The sequence below is a fragment of the Microtus ochrogaster genome, linkage group LG2 (genome assembly GCF_000317375.1).
Source record: "Microtus ochrogaster isolate Prairie Vole_2 linkage group LG2, MicOch1.0, whole genome shotgun sequence".
NCBI lineage: Eukaryota > Metazoa > Chordata > Mammalia > Rodentia > Cricetidae > Microtus > Microtus ochrogaster.
Genome location: NC_022028.1, coordinates 9,693,720 through 9,707,264, shown reverse-complemented (window position 1 = coordinate 9,707,264; position 13,545 = coordinate 9,693,720). Strand labels below are relative to the sequence as shown.

Here is a 13,545-nt window from a genome sequence, read left to right as displayed (position 1 = left end):
GACAAAAACTATTTTGGATATAACAAAAGTTTCCAGAATTCTTTCTTTGCTGTCGTCTTCCTTCATCACTTAAAGACTATAAAAAGTGAGAGTTTTAATGAGAAGTTTTTCAGGTGTTTATTTTAGGTTTTTCAAAATGCAGGGGGAGCAACCCCAGAGCACTGATAATTAATAAGAAACGGCACTATGGGTACAGTTCAGGGGCAGAATGCTCAAATGATCAAGGCCCTGGCCCCCTTAAAACAAAACAACACCAAGGAAGGAAGGGAGAAAGAAAAAAAAGAAGGAAGAAAAGGAAGGGGGAAGGAGGGAGAGAGGGAAGGAGGGAGGGAGGGAGGGAGGGAGGAAGAGAGAAAAGGAAGGAAGGAAGGAAGGAAGGAAGGAAGGAAGGAAGGAAGGAAGGAAGGAAGGAAGAAAGAAAGATCAGAAACGCACTGTGGCAACAAAAAGGTTGTATTTTGCACTTCTTATTCTGTGCCAAGAATGAACCAGCTCTCACAGGTTGTCCTTTGGCCATCAAACATGCATGTACACACACACACACACACACACACACACGCACACGATAAGTGCAATCTATAAAGCAGAGATGATTGTTTCTTTTGTGCCTGAATAGTTGAATCAGAAAGTGGTATGATAAAACCCCCAGTAAGACACAGCTGAATGTAATACAGTTATTGTCTGACTTCCAGTGAGCTGGCTGGACCATATGTAGTCTTGACACACAGACTGGGGTTGAAGAAGTACAGCAGTAGCCTAGGAAACAGCCATCGTGCGAACATTTGAGAGGGCCCCGGTTCCATCTGCAGTCAGCCATGAGCACTGGTCTGTTACAGGAGCGTGGGGGCCCTTTGTTTGTCCCAGCTGCCCGACTAGCTTACACCCCAAATAATCACACAGAAATTGCATTCATTTAAACACTGCCTGGCTAACTTTTACATCGTATTGGCTAATTTTTACATCTTAATTTAACTCATATTTATTAATCTGTGTATCACCATGTACCAGTGGCTTACTGGGAAAGATTTAGCATGTCTGACTCTGGCAACTCCATGGCGGCTCTCTGTCTCTCCCTGACTCTGCTTCCTTCCTCCCAGAATTCAGTTCTGTCTCCCTGCCTACCTAACTTCTGCCCTACCACCAGGCCCAAAGCAGTTTCTTTATTAACCAATGAAAGCAACATAAATACAGAAGGACCTCATCTTCACCTCGTCATTTGTGTGCCAATCCACATGTACTGTTGTGATAGGGCAAAGTCCATTCTTTTCAAGGATGTGGTCCCTGAGGACCCAGGCTCTAGCAGATAGCTCTGTTATACCCATGTACCTCCTGGTATCGCTGAGTGAACTCAATGGGGGAAAAAAACAACATGAAGTTGGGAGGGCACAGTAGATCAGGGAAGAACTGGAACAGAAGGAATAGGGGATCAGAATTGACCAAAACGCATTGCATTTATTAAAAAAAAAACTCAAAAAGTAAAAGATATTACTTTTCAATAACAAAAAAAAAAAATGACCTGCATCTTGTGCTGCCAAACATCAGATTATGGCTGGTTGTGTTAGATTTTCGAGAGAGGTTTTCGAAACGGACATTGCGGCATCCACCCTCCCCATGTCCTCTCTGGTGTTCCCTGGTTTTCTGAAACATAGGATGAGAAGTATCTCTCATTAGCAGTCAGACAAGCAGCCACATGCCTCAGTTTTGAAAAAATATAAGACATTCTCATTAATTCTATACTGGAAATCCTGAAACGTGTTATTGCTTGTGAGTAACTGATATCTGGACACCTCAAGGGTTGTGGTCTTAGCTCTGCCAGGCAGCTGCTCTGTCTGTGTCCCCTGCCTATGTATTTGCTTATCTACTTAACCCTTTCCTTCTCATACAGTCCTCCTGAAAGTTCCAGCTTGTCCATGGAAGTACATGGCCAGGGCTCCCTCAGGATGTGAGCGGGCTCAGCTCCGCTCTTTACACTGCTCCAATCTGTATCCTCAGCCAGTGTGCCCATGGCCACATGAAGGAGAAGGTGATGGAAAAGAAGTCAGAGGTGAAGAGCAGAGGCAGAGGGGACAAATGAGAAGGAGCCAGAGGAAGCTCAGGGTCCCAGATGAACAGGTTTAAGTTCTGGTTTTATTAGTTAGTCTGTGTGTGTCCTTGGACAAATTTCATAGCCTTCTGTGCCTTACTCCCACACTGTGAAAAGCTGGGGGTAATAATAGAGACACTTCACAGGGGTTTGCGGCAGTTAATTAAAGTTCTTGGTACATAATTAGATTTCTCTAAAAATCCTACTGCTATTATGGATGATCATCATTACTGTCCCAGAGTAAAGAACTGGAAACTATGGAGAAAAATGTTTCCTAGATTGTCGTAACAGATGACCCCATATTGGGTGGTTTAAAGCAAGGGAACTAAATTGTCTCACAGTTCAGGAGTTCCAGGGTTCAAAAGCAAAGTATTCCTAGGTCAGCTCATTCAGGAGACTCTGGGGCAAGAATTCAACCCTGCCACTCAGTGAGCTTACATAATGGGGTACATCACATTTTCTACTTTCAGTTTTTCTGCATCCCTGGTTCTTTTTCTTTCTGTTTCCTACAAAGACAGTTTTGCTACACTTCTTTTCCATCCTAACCCAATATGAATGCTTCTCACACCATATTTTAATCATGTCTGCAAAACCCTTACAACAAATAAGGTCATAGTCTCTAGCAACTACCAGTTGATTGGGATCAACAAGGTGAAGTAATGCCTCTAACCTTGGAAATGAAGTTCATAGGCTCCAATGACTGTGCTGTATAAGTCAACAATTAGGTAAAACATGCCAGCCACTTCCAGGTCATCAGCTGTGAGTTAATTAATATTCTCTTGTTTAAACTGCGATAAACGTTTTTGGAGGAAAGTTGGAAGCACCTGTGTCATCTCTTCTGACATTGCCATTTTATTTTATTGTATTTTATCCTGTTCTCTGACACCAGATGATGGATACAAAGTGGTGACCAGGGTTTCCATCCCACCAGGTCCCACATCCATTTAGTAACAAATAGTCTGCATTAATCATAAACTGGTTGGCCTAGTAGCTCAGGCTTCTTATTAACTCTTGTAACTTGTATTAGCCCATTATTTTTGCCTCTGTTAACTACATGGCTTGGTACCTTTTTTCAGCGAGGCAGTCACATCTTGCTTGCTCTGTGTCTGGCTTTCTCTGTGTCTGGGTGACGACTGCAGACTGACTCTTTCCTGTTCCCAGGATTCTCCCGTTCTCGTCTCCCTGCCTCTACTTCCTGCCTGGCTACCAACCAATCAGCATTTTATTAAAATACAATTGACAGGGCACAGGCCATTGTCCCACAGCATGGACTGTGATGCCTCAGGAAACTAGATTGTAATAACGGGTTCTCCAATTTCATAGCTTCACTTACCCCTTCATGGCCTCAGACAATGTATTTTTCTCATCCAAGCTTTGATTTCCATACAAGACCACCAACAATTTGTAGAGCGCCTCTCATTATAAAAACGAATGCACAAAGAGACTTCACAGAAGAACTGAAATACATTTCAGGGAATGATTGCTATTTAGTTCAGTCTGTGCTGCCATAAGAAAATCCTGACACCTTAAATATATTAAGAATAAGAATTTGTTTCTCATGGTTCTAGAAACAAAAACACTCAAAATCATGTCACCAATAGGTTCAGTGTCTGGAAGGAATTGGAGCTCTGTTCCTAAGACAGTGCTTTATTGCTGGTTTCTCCTGAGGTGACAAACTCCAAACTCATCTGGTGACAAAAGGTCCCCTAGTCCTGTCATACATTTTTCCAAGCCCATTCCTGAGCGCTGTGGCCTCTATCACCTCCCAAATGCCCTTCCTCCTACTATCACACTACTAACCAAGTTTCAACACATAAATTTGGGGGATAAATTCCTACAGTCATCATTATCATTATCATTGCAGCAGTTAATCACTGTCTTCCTTCCTTTGAAAGAATGACTGGCAAAGGGACCCCAAAGAAAATCTAGGAACGTTCACGAAGATGAGGACGAATCCCACCTTCTCTACCTCCACCCACTACCACTCCAGCACAGAGTGCATAGACCAAGCACTCAGCCAGCATTCATGGAATGAAATACTGTAGTGATTGCATTCCCAGCACAAGCACAGATCTCAATGAATAAACTTCCAGTAGCCTATCAGATTGGAGTCAAACCAGGACAGTCTATGACAGATTCCTCCCATTCGCTGCAAAGAGTAGGCTGCCGAGCAAAGACAGCATAGCAGCGTGAGGCTTGTAATGCATGTCAACATTCAGCAAGGCTTGGACCAAATAGCAGTCTTTATTGCCCATTTCTCACGAGTGCGTATTTATTTCTCTATTTACTTTATGCTATAAAGTTAAAACATATTCATTGCAGAAAGTGTGGGAAAATATAGTAGGCAAGAAGACTAAGATTATTCCTGACCTCATATTATTTTTCTTTAGCAATATGACATTTTCTTAGTCCTTAGTCTGCAACAACAATTTTATCAGCTTTGTAGCCTTCCGGTATATATTTAGGCTATCATTCAGTGCATGAATTTACTTGGTTCTTAATATTTTGTTGCTGGAAATAAAAATATAAAGATGTGAATTTATTATTTATAACTTTATAAAGTGTCAATGACATGGTATTTATTGTAGCCCTGTTCCTTTTCCAAATGTTACAATTAACCAAAACATTAATCTGATTGGTTTATGTGGAACTGATTTTCATAGGCAAACTAGTCTTCTCTCAGCTTTGGCTACATTATCTTAAGCAAGTGCTCTCATGACCCCACCATTGCCAGCCCAGCAGCAAGCAATAAGTAGTCAGCCTTCTCCAGTCTGCTGCTTAAATAACTTGTTCAGCATAAGGGCTAATGAGGCCAGTGTCGTGGGATTTGAGCTCTGTCTAGGCAGACTGGCGTATTAACAGTCCAAAGGCAGTGTTCTCAACCCCAAACAGCTGCAATTTAAATGATGTCTATTAGTTTCCAAGGAGCAGGGCAGAAAGCACGGGTGGATCAACACAAATTCATCACCACCCTCCTCCAGGTGGAAAGCAGCTTAAGAAAATATCTGTGTCAAATCGAGAAAGAAAAAAAGAAAAAGAAAAAGGTGGTTAAGGTTGTAGAAGGACAAGGTGAAGACTCGGGATTACAATTGACTGGCCTTGTACCTCAACAGCTGCTTACAGGCACAGTCTGTATGGGCTCCCCACTCTCTATAGGAGACAAATGACCCCAGATGTATTAACAGAAACGGGCATGTTAAGTGGTATCTTCTCTTGCAGCTGACACAGCCCTGGGCACCGACGATGTATATGATGAGAAAGGATGCCAGTGTGACGTGTCCCTGGAGGACCTCACCCCACCACTTAAGACTGTCATTAGAGCCATCAGGTGGGTAAAAACCATGAGCCAGATGAGCCTGGCACGTCTTGATCATTTGTATTCCTGTGTGGCTGCCACCTCTTTCCAGTAGGTAGGTCTCCCGTTTGGGGTTCATCCGCATGCTTTTTTTAACTCACGAGGTGTTTTTATTCTTCATTAAGGAGCTGGGCTGCATTCAACAGGAGATACGTTAGAGATGGTGGGTGGCATTTGAAAACGCAGACCATACCAGGGAGATGACATGAGAACTGGGATGCTGTGTTGTATTTGTCGCTTTGGGAACATTTGGTTTATGGGTACAACTGGATTTTTTTAAATTATTTTATGCCTTTATTCGATGACATATGTTTCATATTTTGTACCAAAGGCAAAACCCTCTAGGCTACTTGAAATAAGATTGAGCTCTGAATAGGGGGAGCCCGAGATACTCTGCAGTGATGGTTCATAGGGAATCTTAATCTGCTTTTTCTACACTGGCAAAGAGCTAAGAGAAGACCCATGTTAGCTCCAGCTCACACTTACTAAACCTCACACACATATGGAACATTCACAATGTAGATGAACAAGTTGCTGTTTATTCTGCCTTCCCGACTTAATCCCTGTGGGGAACCTGTATCTATTTGTATATATCGGGGGACTGGTTTGGCTTTCTTGCTTGACGTGTCCTATATCTTACCAAGAAGCCAGGAAATGGCTTAAAATAGCCACCCTAACTCAGTGTGTTCAGATATTCGCTCTAACCTCCAATATTGGTGAATTAATCACTTGCTGCTAGTTTGAGTTGATCATTTTACATGATGTTACATGTGACTCTGTGGTTTCATTGGGAAACACCGGGCAAGCAGAAATTACTTACCAGTAAATGTGGGTGGGGGTAAAGAAAACCATGATATTACGAATATGCATAATGCTCCAGAAGATGCTTAAATGATCTGTATCCACAAGCTAACCCGAAGTGTAGCAAAGATTAATTGTCCTACAGAAATGGAGGTTCCTTTTTCAGGCCAGATGGTCTCCGGTTATGCCCCGCATCTAGTTGTAGCTGTACATAGTACTACAAGCCTTCCTCACTTGGTATCAGTTTGAGCAACCAGTTATATAGTTAACACATTCTCATGGACAACGGAGAAATCCTAAGTGGCATTTAAGTGAGGCGTGATAGCACATGTCTATAATCTTAGGTATAAGTCTGAGGTCAGCCTGGACTACTTAGGGAAACCCCACCTCATAAAAAAAAAATATACGTTTGTATTTAAGTCCGGGAAACTCAGAATATGTAGGGGAATAATGTCAGAAGCCTTCAGTTAAAGGATAGTGATAGGGCTAACGAGAGGTTGAGAGGTTAAGAGCACTGGCTGCCCTTCTACAGGACCCAAACTTGATACCCAGTACCCACGTGGTAACTCACTGTAATTCCAGTTCCTGTGGGTCCAATGCATTCTTCGAGCCCCTTCAGGCACCCAGGTCCTTATTCAGAGGATAGGCAGACATATATGCACCCATACACATAAAAATTTTTACGTTTAAAAAGAGACGATTAGGACTGGGAAATGCACTGTTCATTATGGAAGCTCCTTGTTACAAAAGGATATTTAGATTTGAATTAGTTAAAATGAAAAACGGTTGAAAATGTAATTGCTCAGTTGCACAATGCACATTTCAAATGCTTAGTATCCAAAGGCCCAATATGACACCCATATCGGACAAAAGGTAATAAGTAAAACCAGCAACATTCTACCATCACAGGAATTCGTATTGGACAGTCCCGCTCTGTAAGTCACCTTCAGATTCTTTACATGCTTTGGCTATTTCTATCATAGGCCCGGACATAAAGGTCGGAGAATTCAGTCCACAAATTCATCCAACTTGCAGCAAGTACCTTAAATCTTATCTAGGAGAAGCAGATCAGGCTTCATAAAAGTCAGACTTAACACAGTTTCCAGCCATTTCCGCAGACCCTCTGTAACTTTGGCTTTTGCCTCACGGCCTCTAATAAAAGGATCGTGGGCTGCTGGAAAGAAAATGAGTTAGGTTTATTCTGCTGTCCTGAGCACTTTAGTGACAGTTTCAGATTTACTTTGCCCTTCCTGAAATCGGCTGATGTTTGTAAAGTCTTTTGCCAAATTCCCTTGTTTTGCAGAACTCTTTCTCTGTTCACCCCTCCTTTTTTTTTTCTTCCTGTTCATTGTTTGGTTTGGGATCTTATATTTTGTATTTTTGTTTGGGCTTTGTTTGTTTTTTAGGACAGGGGCTCGTGTAGCCCAGGCTGGTCACAAACATATTATGTAGCTAAGGCTAGTCTTTTTTTTTTTTTTTGTTTTTCGAGACAGGGTTTCTCTGTGGCTTTGGAGCCTGTCCTGGAACTAGCTCTTGTAGACCAGGCTAGTCTCTAACTCACAGAGATCCGCCTGCCTCTGCCTCCCAAGTGCTGGGATTAAAGGAGTGCGCCACCACCGCCCTGCTAAGGCTAGTCTTAAATACCTGATCCTCCTGCTTTTATATCCCTAAGGCTGGCATTTCAAGCGTCTGCCACCACACCCAGCTTGGTTCTTCTTTGTATGTGTGGATCGTGCACATGCGAGTGTATGGGATAGAGGGAGTCTGCACACCAGTGTGGATGAACAGAAGCCAGAGTAATATACCTTATGCCCTGCTCAATCACTGCCTTGAGGCACAGTCTTTCATTGAACCTGAAACTAATGTTATTTTGGGGGGGTGGGGTTGTTATTGTTGTTGTTATTTGGTTGGCTTTCTGGTTGGTTTTTCAAGGAAGAGTTTCTCTGTGTAGCTTTGGAGCCTGTCCTGGAACTAGCCCTGTAGACCAAGCTGGCCTGAAACTCACAGAGATCCATCTGCCTCTGCCTCCCGAGTGTTGGGATTAAAGGCGTGCGCCACCACTGCCCAGCTGAGTTAGTGATGTTTTAGGTGGAATATCTGGTCAACAAACCCTAGCAATTTTCCTGTGTTCACCTTCTAACCATATCCTGCTGTGGGAGTTTATAGGCTGGTGTAGAAACACCTGGCTTTTACAATGAGCTGCTGGAGTCTGAAGTCAGGTCCTCTTGCTTAAGCAGCAAGCGTTGTTACCGAATTAGCCATCTCCTCAGCCCATAGTCCTTATTTTTAGCTGAACTTCATGACTGAGGTGTCTGCTTTTGCGGGGATTTTGAAGCTTTTGGTGATGATACTTGGTACCTGAGGGATATCTTTCCCCCTGTGTTCTGATTCTGCCTGGGGTTGTTTAAATCATTCCCAATAGATTAGATATTATTAAAAACTTAAAAGCCACTAGACTAAAGAGTTTAATAACAGTCTGGAGTTGTTCATCCATGAAGCATTTAAGTTAAAGGTTTCCCAGCAACCACATGGTGGCTCACAGCCATCTGTAATGAGATCTGGCGCCCTCTTCTGGCCGGCAGACAGAATGATGTATACATAGTAAATAAATAAAATCTTTTAAAATAAAAACTATTCTTGTAAGACACCTATTTTCTGATCACTGACAAACATCACCCACATACTACACATAACAGCCAAGTTACAAGATTAGTCTGTCTGCCCGACGACAAATGGGTGGGTCAGGAAACTGGGGGATACACACACAGCAGAGCACTACCTGGTCATAGAAGAAGAAGGAAATGTCATTTACAGGAAAACAACTGACGAAACTGGATTGCACTTCAAGGGAAATAAGCCAGACCCTGAGGAAGGCTGATATGGCATGCTTCCTCTCATGTGCAGAATCTACACTTTCAAAAGAAAGTTTATTGGGGGAAGATTTAGAGAAGGAGAAGAGCTGGCAATAGGAGGAAGGGTCCAAGGGACGGTATAGAAAGTGAATGCTATTGGAGTAAATTCTATACATATATGAAAATATCAAAATGAAGCCAGTTATTTTATATGAGTGATTTTTTTTATAATGACAAAAAAAAAACCCGAAAGAAACTGCCATTACCTTGACATGGTCTTCCATAATGCAGAGCATCTGATTATTTAGGAATGTCTGGAGCTGAGTGATAGTTACATTTCATGCTTGTATTAGTATTGCAACCACTACGGAAGTGTGAATCTGGTCTTGATGAGATAACTCAGTGGTCAAGAGCCCTTGCTACTCTTACAATGGACCAAAGTTCAGTTTCCAACACCCAAAGTAAGTGGCTCACAACTGACTATAGTGTCAGCTCCAGGAGATCGAGAACCCGTCTATGGCCTTCCTGGGCAGCTGCTCTCATGTGCACATGCCCCCACACAGAGACTGGTATACACATTTTAAAAAAATTATAAATATTTGGCAAATTCACACATTTATACTTGTCTTAATAAACCTTTGAAAGTCTTATCGGTGCAGCTAGATTCTTTTAAATGTCTCAGAGCCACAACCTTTTTAAAATGCAAAAGAAGTTACATCGCTTGTTGTATTGCATCGAGCTAGGTTATTTCACAGACATGAACACCAAGGCACCATGAGAGTATTGTTTAAAGAATAGGGCATCCGAGGAAAGTGCTTTGCTCAATAGACAATGTGGTGTTTGTATGCTTCTCGCCAGTGTGGTTTCATAGAATTACTATGTCTAGGATGAGAGTAACTCTTAATGAGGTCCTCAGTGACCATTGCTCTTGCATAAGATGCTGTTATATGTGCAGAAAATGTGTGTCTTTTCATATTATTATCTCAATGGCAGAGTGCCTACCTAGCATGCATGGGTTACTGGAACTGATCCCCGGGACCACAAAGCAAAAATCTGAATGAGAATTCTGTGCAACCTATTTTTCTACTAAAGATAATTAAAAATAAACCAATTCACATGCTCATTATTTTGAAAACCTGCAAGAGAAGCTTATTGATTGTATTATGTTCCTAATGTCCCTTAGTATTTATATGCAATAATCACCATCACTGTTATGGTTCACTGTAGGCAACCATTCATATCCCAAGTAAAGCCAACTGTTTAAAGAATCAATGAAATAATAAAGTCATGAATAAAAACTCAAAGAATTCTCTTTCTGTATATTAGCTTGCAGTCCTGAGACTGCAACCAAAGGCCATGCATAACCAGACAAGCAAGCACTCTACCATTGAACTACATCCCTAGTCCCTCAAAGATTTCTTTAGCTGACTCTATCCTGGCACTATGGGTCATCCACTCCATATCATTACCCTACCGAACTAGCTACTTAAGAAATTTGATCCAAGAAACAGGATATCCTATATCCAGCCCTGTTCTTTTCATAGGGAGATGGTGATAATATTGTCCTAGCTGTGGAGAAGATTAAATGAGATAATATTTACAACCACTGAGAGCTGTGCTGGCTTATAGTAAGCACTGGACCAGTGCTAATGATTAGCCCTTGAGATGGCTGGGCTTCTCTTAATGCCTCACAGTGGGCCTTCACTGTCTCCCTTCCACTGTGCCTTGAAAGACACAACTGTTGAATCTAAAGAATGGTGTAGGCCGGGCGATGGTGGCGCACGCCTTTAATCCCAGCACTCGGGAGGCAGAGGCAGGCGGATCTCTGTGAGTTTGAGACCAGCCTGGTCTACAGAGCTAGTTCCAGGACAGGCTCCAAAGCCACAGAGAAACCCTGTCTCGAAAAAACCAAAAAAAAAAAAAAAAAGAAAAAAAGAAAAAACGAATGGTGTAGTAATGAGGAGCGGTGGGCTGCTTTACAACAGGTGGGACTCAAGAGCAGAGTGCATCTCTGGTTCTGTGGCCCAGTAGAGAAAGATGTGGAATGGGAAGAACCTTGGTAATCATCAACACAATGACAGCTGTCTTATCGATGCCTCATCCCAGGAAAATAAAAATAAAAATGGTCTACACAGATTTCAGTGCATTAAAGCTTGCAAGGGAATCCAAGGGAAAAAGAGAATGGCTCAAAAGGAGCAAAAAGATGACTAGCAGACAGATGGAAACCAGAGAGGTGCAGCAGAAGACAAGCTGGAGGAACAGCTTGAGCAGGAGAGAGAGGTTAAATGTGCTAAGTGCTGCTAAGAGCGCAGAAAGATGGAATGAGAAGGTCCTTGGGAAGTGTCCATCAGCATTAACAGACTCTGGGTGGAGGGAAGGCAAGATAGGGGGAAGGGTTTGAAGTCAGATGGCAAACGGAGCGTTTTTAAAAACTTGATATTATAATCTTTCACTCTAATATGAGCACGGGTGTCAAGAATTTCTTTGTGACTAGCAAAGACTCAACTCCTCCAAAACAGCTTACATCTGATCAGCCACTGAGGAGCCAGTGATGGCATGTCAAACCTCCTGAAGTGAATATGCAAATCAGACCTCATTGTCACCCTGGTTGGATGATAGAGTTTCCCAGTGTTCTTTCTGTGGTACCCGTGTTAGAAGCGTACATGTGACTGTTTGTTCTCCTGGTCCCTTCCTAAAATGCAATCTCAACTCTGGATCCTTCTAAAGACTCACTTTGTACTTCAGATAAAATCACTTCACAAGAGGAGCTGATATTTGCCATTGTAGATTGTTGCTGTTGTTATTGACTCTGCAAGCTGTTTTATCATCATCAGTTCTTAATCTTGCTGATGGCACCTCCTCTGCTTTAACGGGGGTCATGGATGTGTGTTTTCTGTCACTATTAAGACATTCTTGACAGCCATGCCACAGGAAAGGGTGCTGCCAGCAGATGTTGTAAGGATCATTTAGCACATGTTTTTCCAATCAACTAATATATTCCCTAGGATATTTGTGGTTTGTTTATGTTTTGGAGATAATCACTGGTGGCCACATTTTCATGGTGGCTGAATTAAGCTACTGTTCCTCTTGATGACACACAGAGACTTTTTTTTAACCTTTTATTTGGTTTTAACTTAAACTGAGTCTCCTTTTTGTTGCTGGGACAAAATGATTTAAGAACAATACAGTGTATGAGTACTTATTTACTTATTCCTTTCACACTAAATTTTATGCCGAATTTTGTACTCCTTAAAAAAAAAACAAAATCCCAAAATTTAGTTAACATAGCAAGGTTAAGCAGACCCTGGGAGGGAATTAACTATTTATTGACTGCTTGGATCAACAAGTTTCTGCATCAGTTTTACTACCTTACCCAATTAAAAAGAAAATTCACCAAACCTATAAAACTTATTCCTCTGTTTTTCATCTTGAGAACAAAAATAATTTAGACTGGACCTGAGGGCACACTCACTGCGTTTAATCCCAGCACTCAGGAGGTAGAGGTGGGCAGATCTTTGTGAGTTCAAGTCCAGTTTGGTCTACATAGTGAGTTTCAGGGTATCAAGAGATAGATATGCAGAGATGTACCTGTGCATACCCTGTCTTAAAGAAAACAAGAAGAAGAGGAGGACAAGGAGGAAGAGGAGAAGGAGGAGGAGAAGGAGGAGGAGAAGGAAGAACACCAAGAGGAGGACCAGGAGGAGGAAGAAGAGAAGGGGCTCTTTTGCCAGAAGTGGAAACAATGCAGCCACAGAATTTGTTCTAATGTTCTAAGCCGGCCAACTGGTATACCTGCTTGCAATCTCTAGTGAGGACACGAGATGGACTGTATGCAAGGGAAGCCAGTTGGTATATCGTTAAGAGCTATAAAAAATAGACAGATGGCTCAGTGGTTAAGAGTATCTGTTGCTCTTTCAGAGGTCTCAGGTTCAGTTCCCAGCACCTACATGGTAGCTCATAATTATCCATAACTCCAGTTCCAGGGGTCTGGAGCCTTCTAATCTTCACAGGCACAAATACACATACATATAAATAAATTAATTAAACTTTAAAAATAGCTAAAAAACAAAAGAAATGGAGAGATGAGTCAGGGCATCTAAGATCAACTGGGCTTCCCTAATAACTTGTATCCCAATCTGAGATGAAAGGGGGTAGAGGAGTCTTAGCTGTGTGTTTCCCTAACTTCTTTTGCAAGATCTTCAGAAAATAAATACTGTGCCCACAAACACAAGTATATATTGTTGAATTATGTTTACATATTAACAGGAAAATTATATTACTATGAATAACACATACACTTAAAATAGAAACACAAATTACCGCAGGGCAGTGGTGGCACACACCTTTAATCCCTGCAGTGGGAGATAGAGGCAGGCAGATCTCTGTGAGTTTGAGGCCAGCCTGGTCTACAAGAGCTAGTTCCAGGACAGGCTCCAAAGCTACAGAGAAACCCT

At 42.0% G+C, this 13,545-nt stretch overlaps 1 protein-coding gene across 3 annotated transcripts in view; it reads left to right on the top strand.

The window, feature by feature from the left end:
* The window catches only part of Kcnq5 (potassium voltage-gated channel subfamily Q member 5), a 529,997-nt gene that overhangs the window by 502,029 nt on the left and 14,423 nt on the right, over positions 1-13,545 (top strand). For all 3 annotated transcript variants that reach the window (XM_026785580.1, XM_026785581.1, XM_013351081.2), the window contains one exon: positions 5,303-5,411. In XM_026785580.1, coding sequence (XP_026641381.1) covers positions 5,303-5,411 — 109 coding nt within the window. The remainder of the gene's footprint in view (positions 1-5,302; positions 5,412-13,545) is intronic.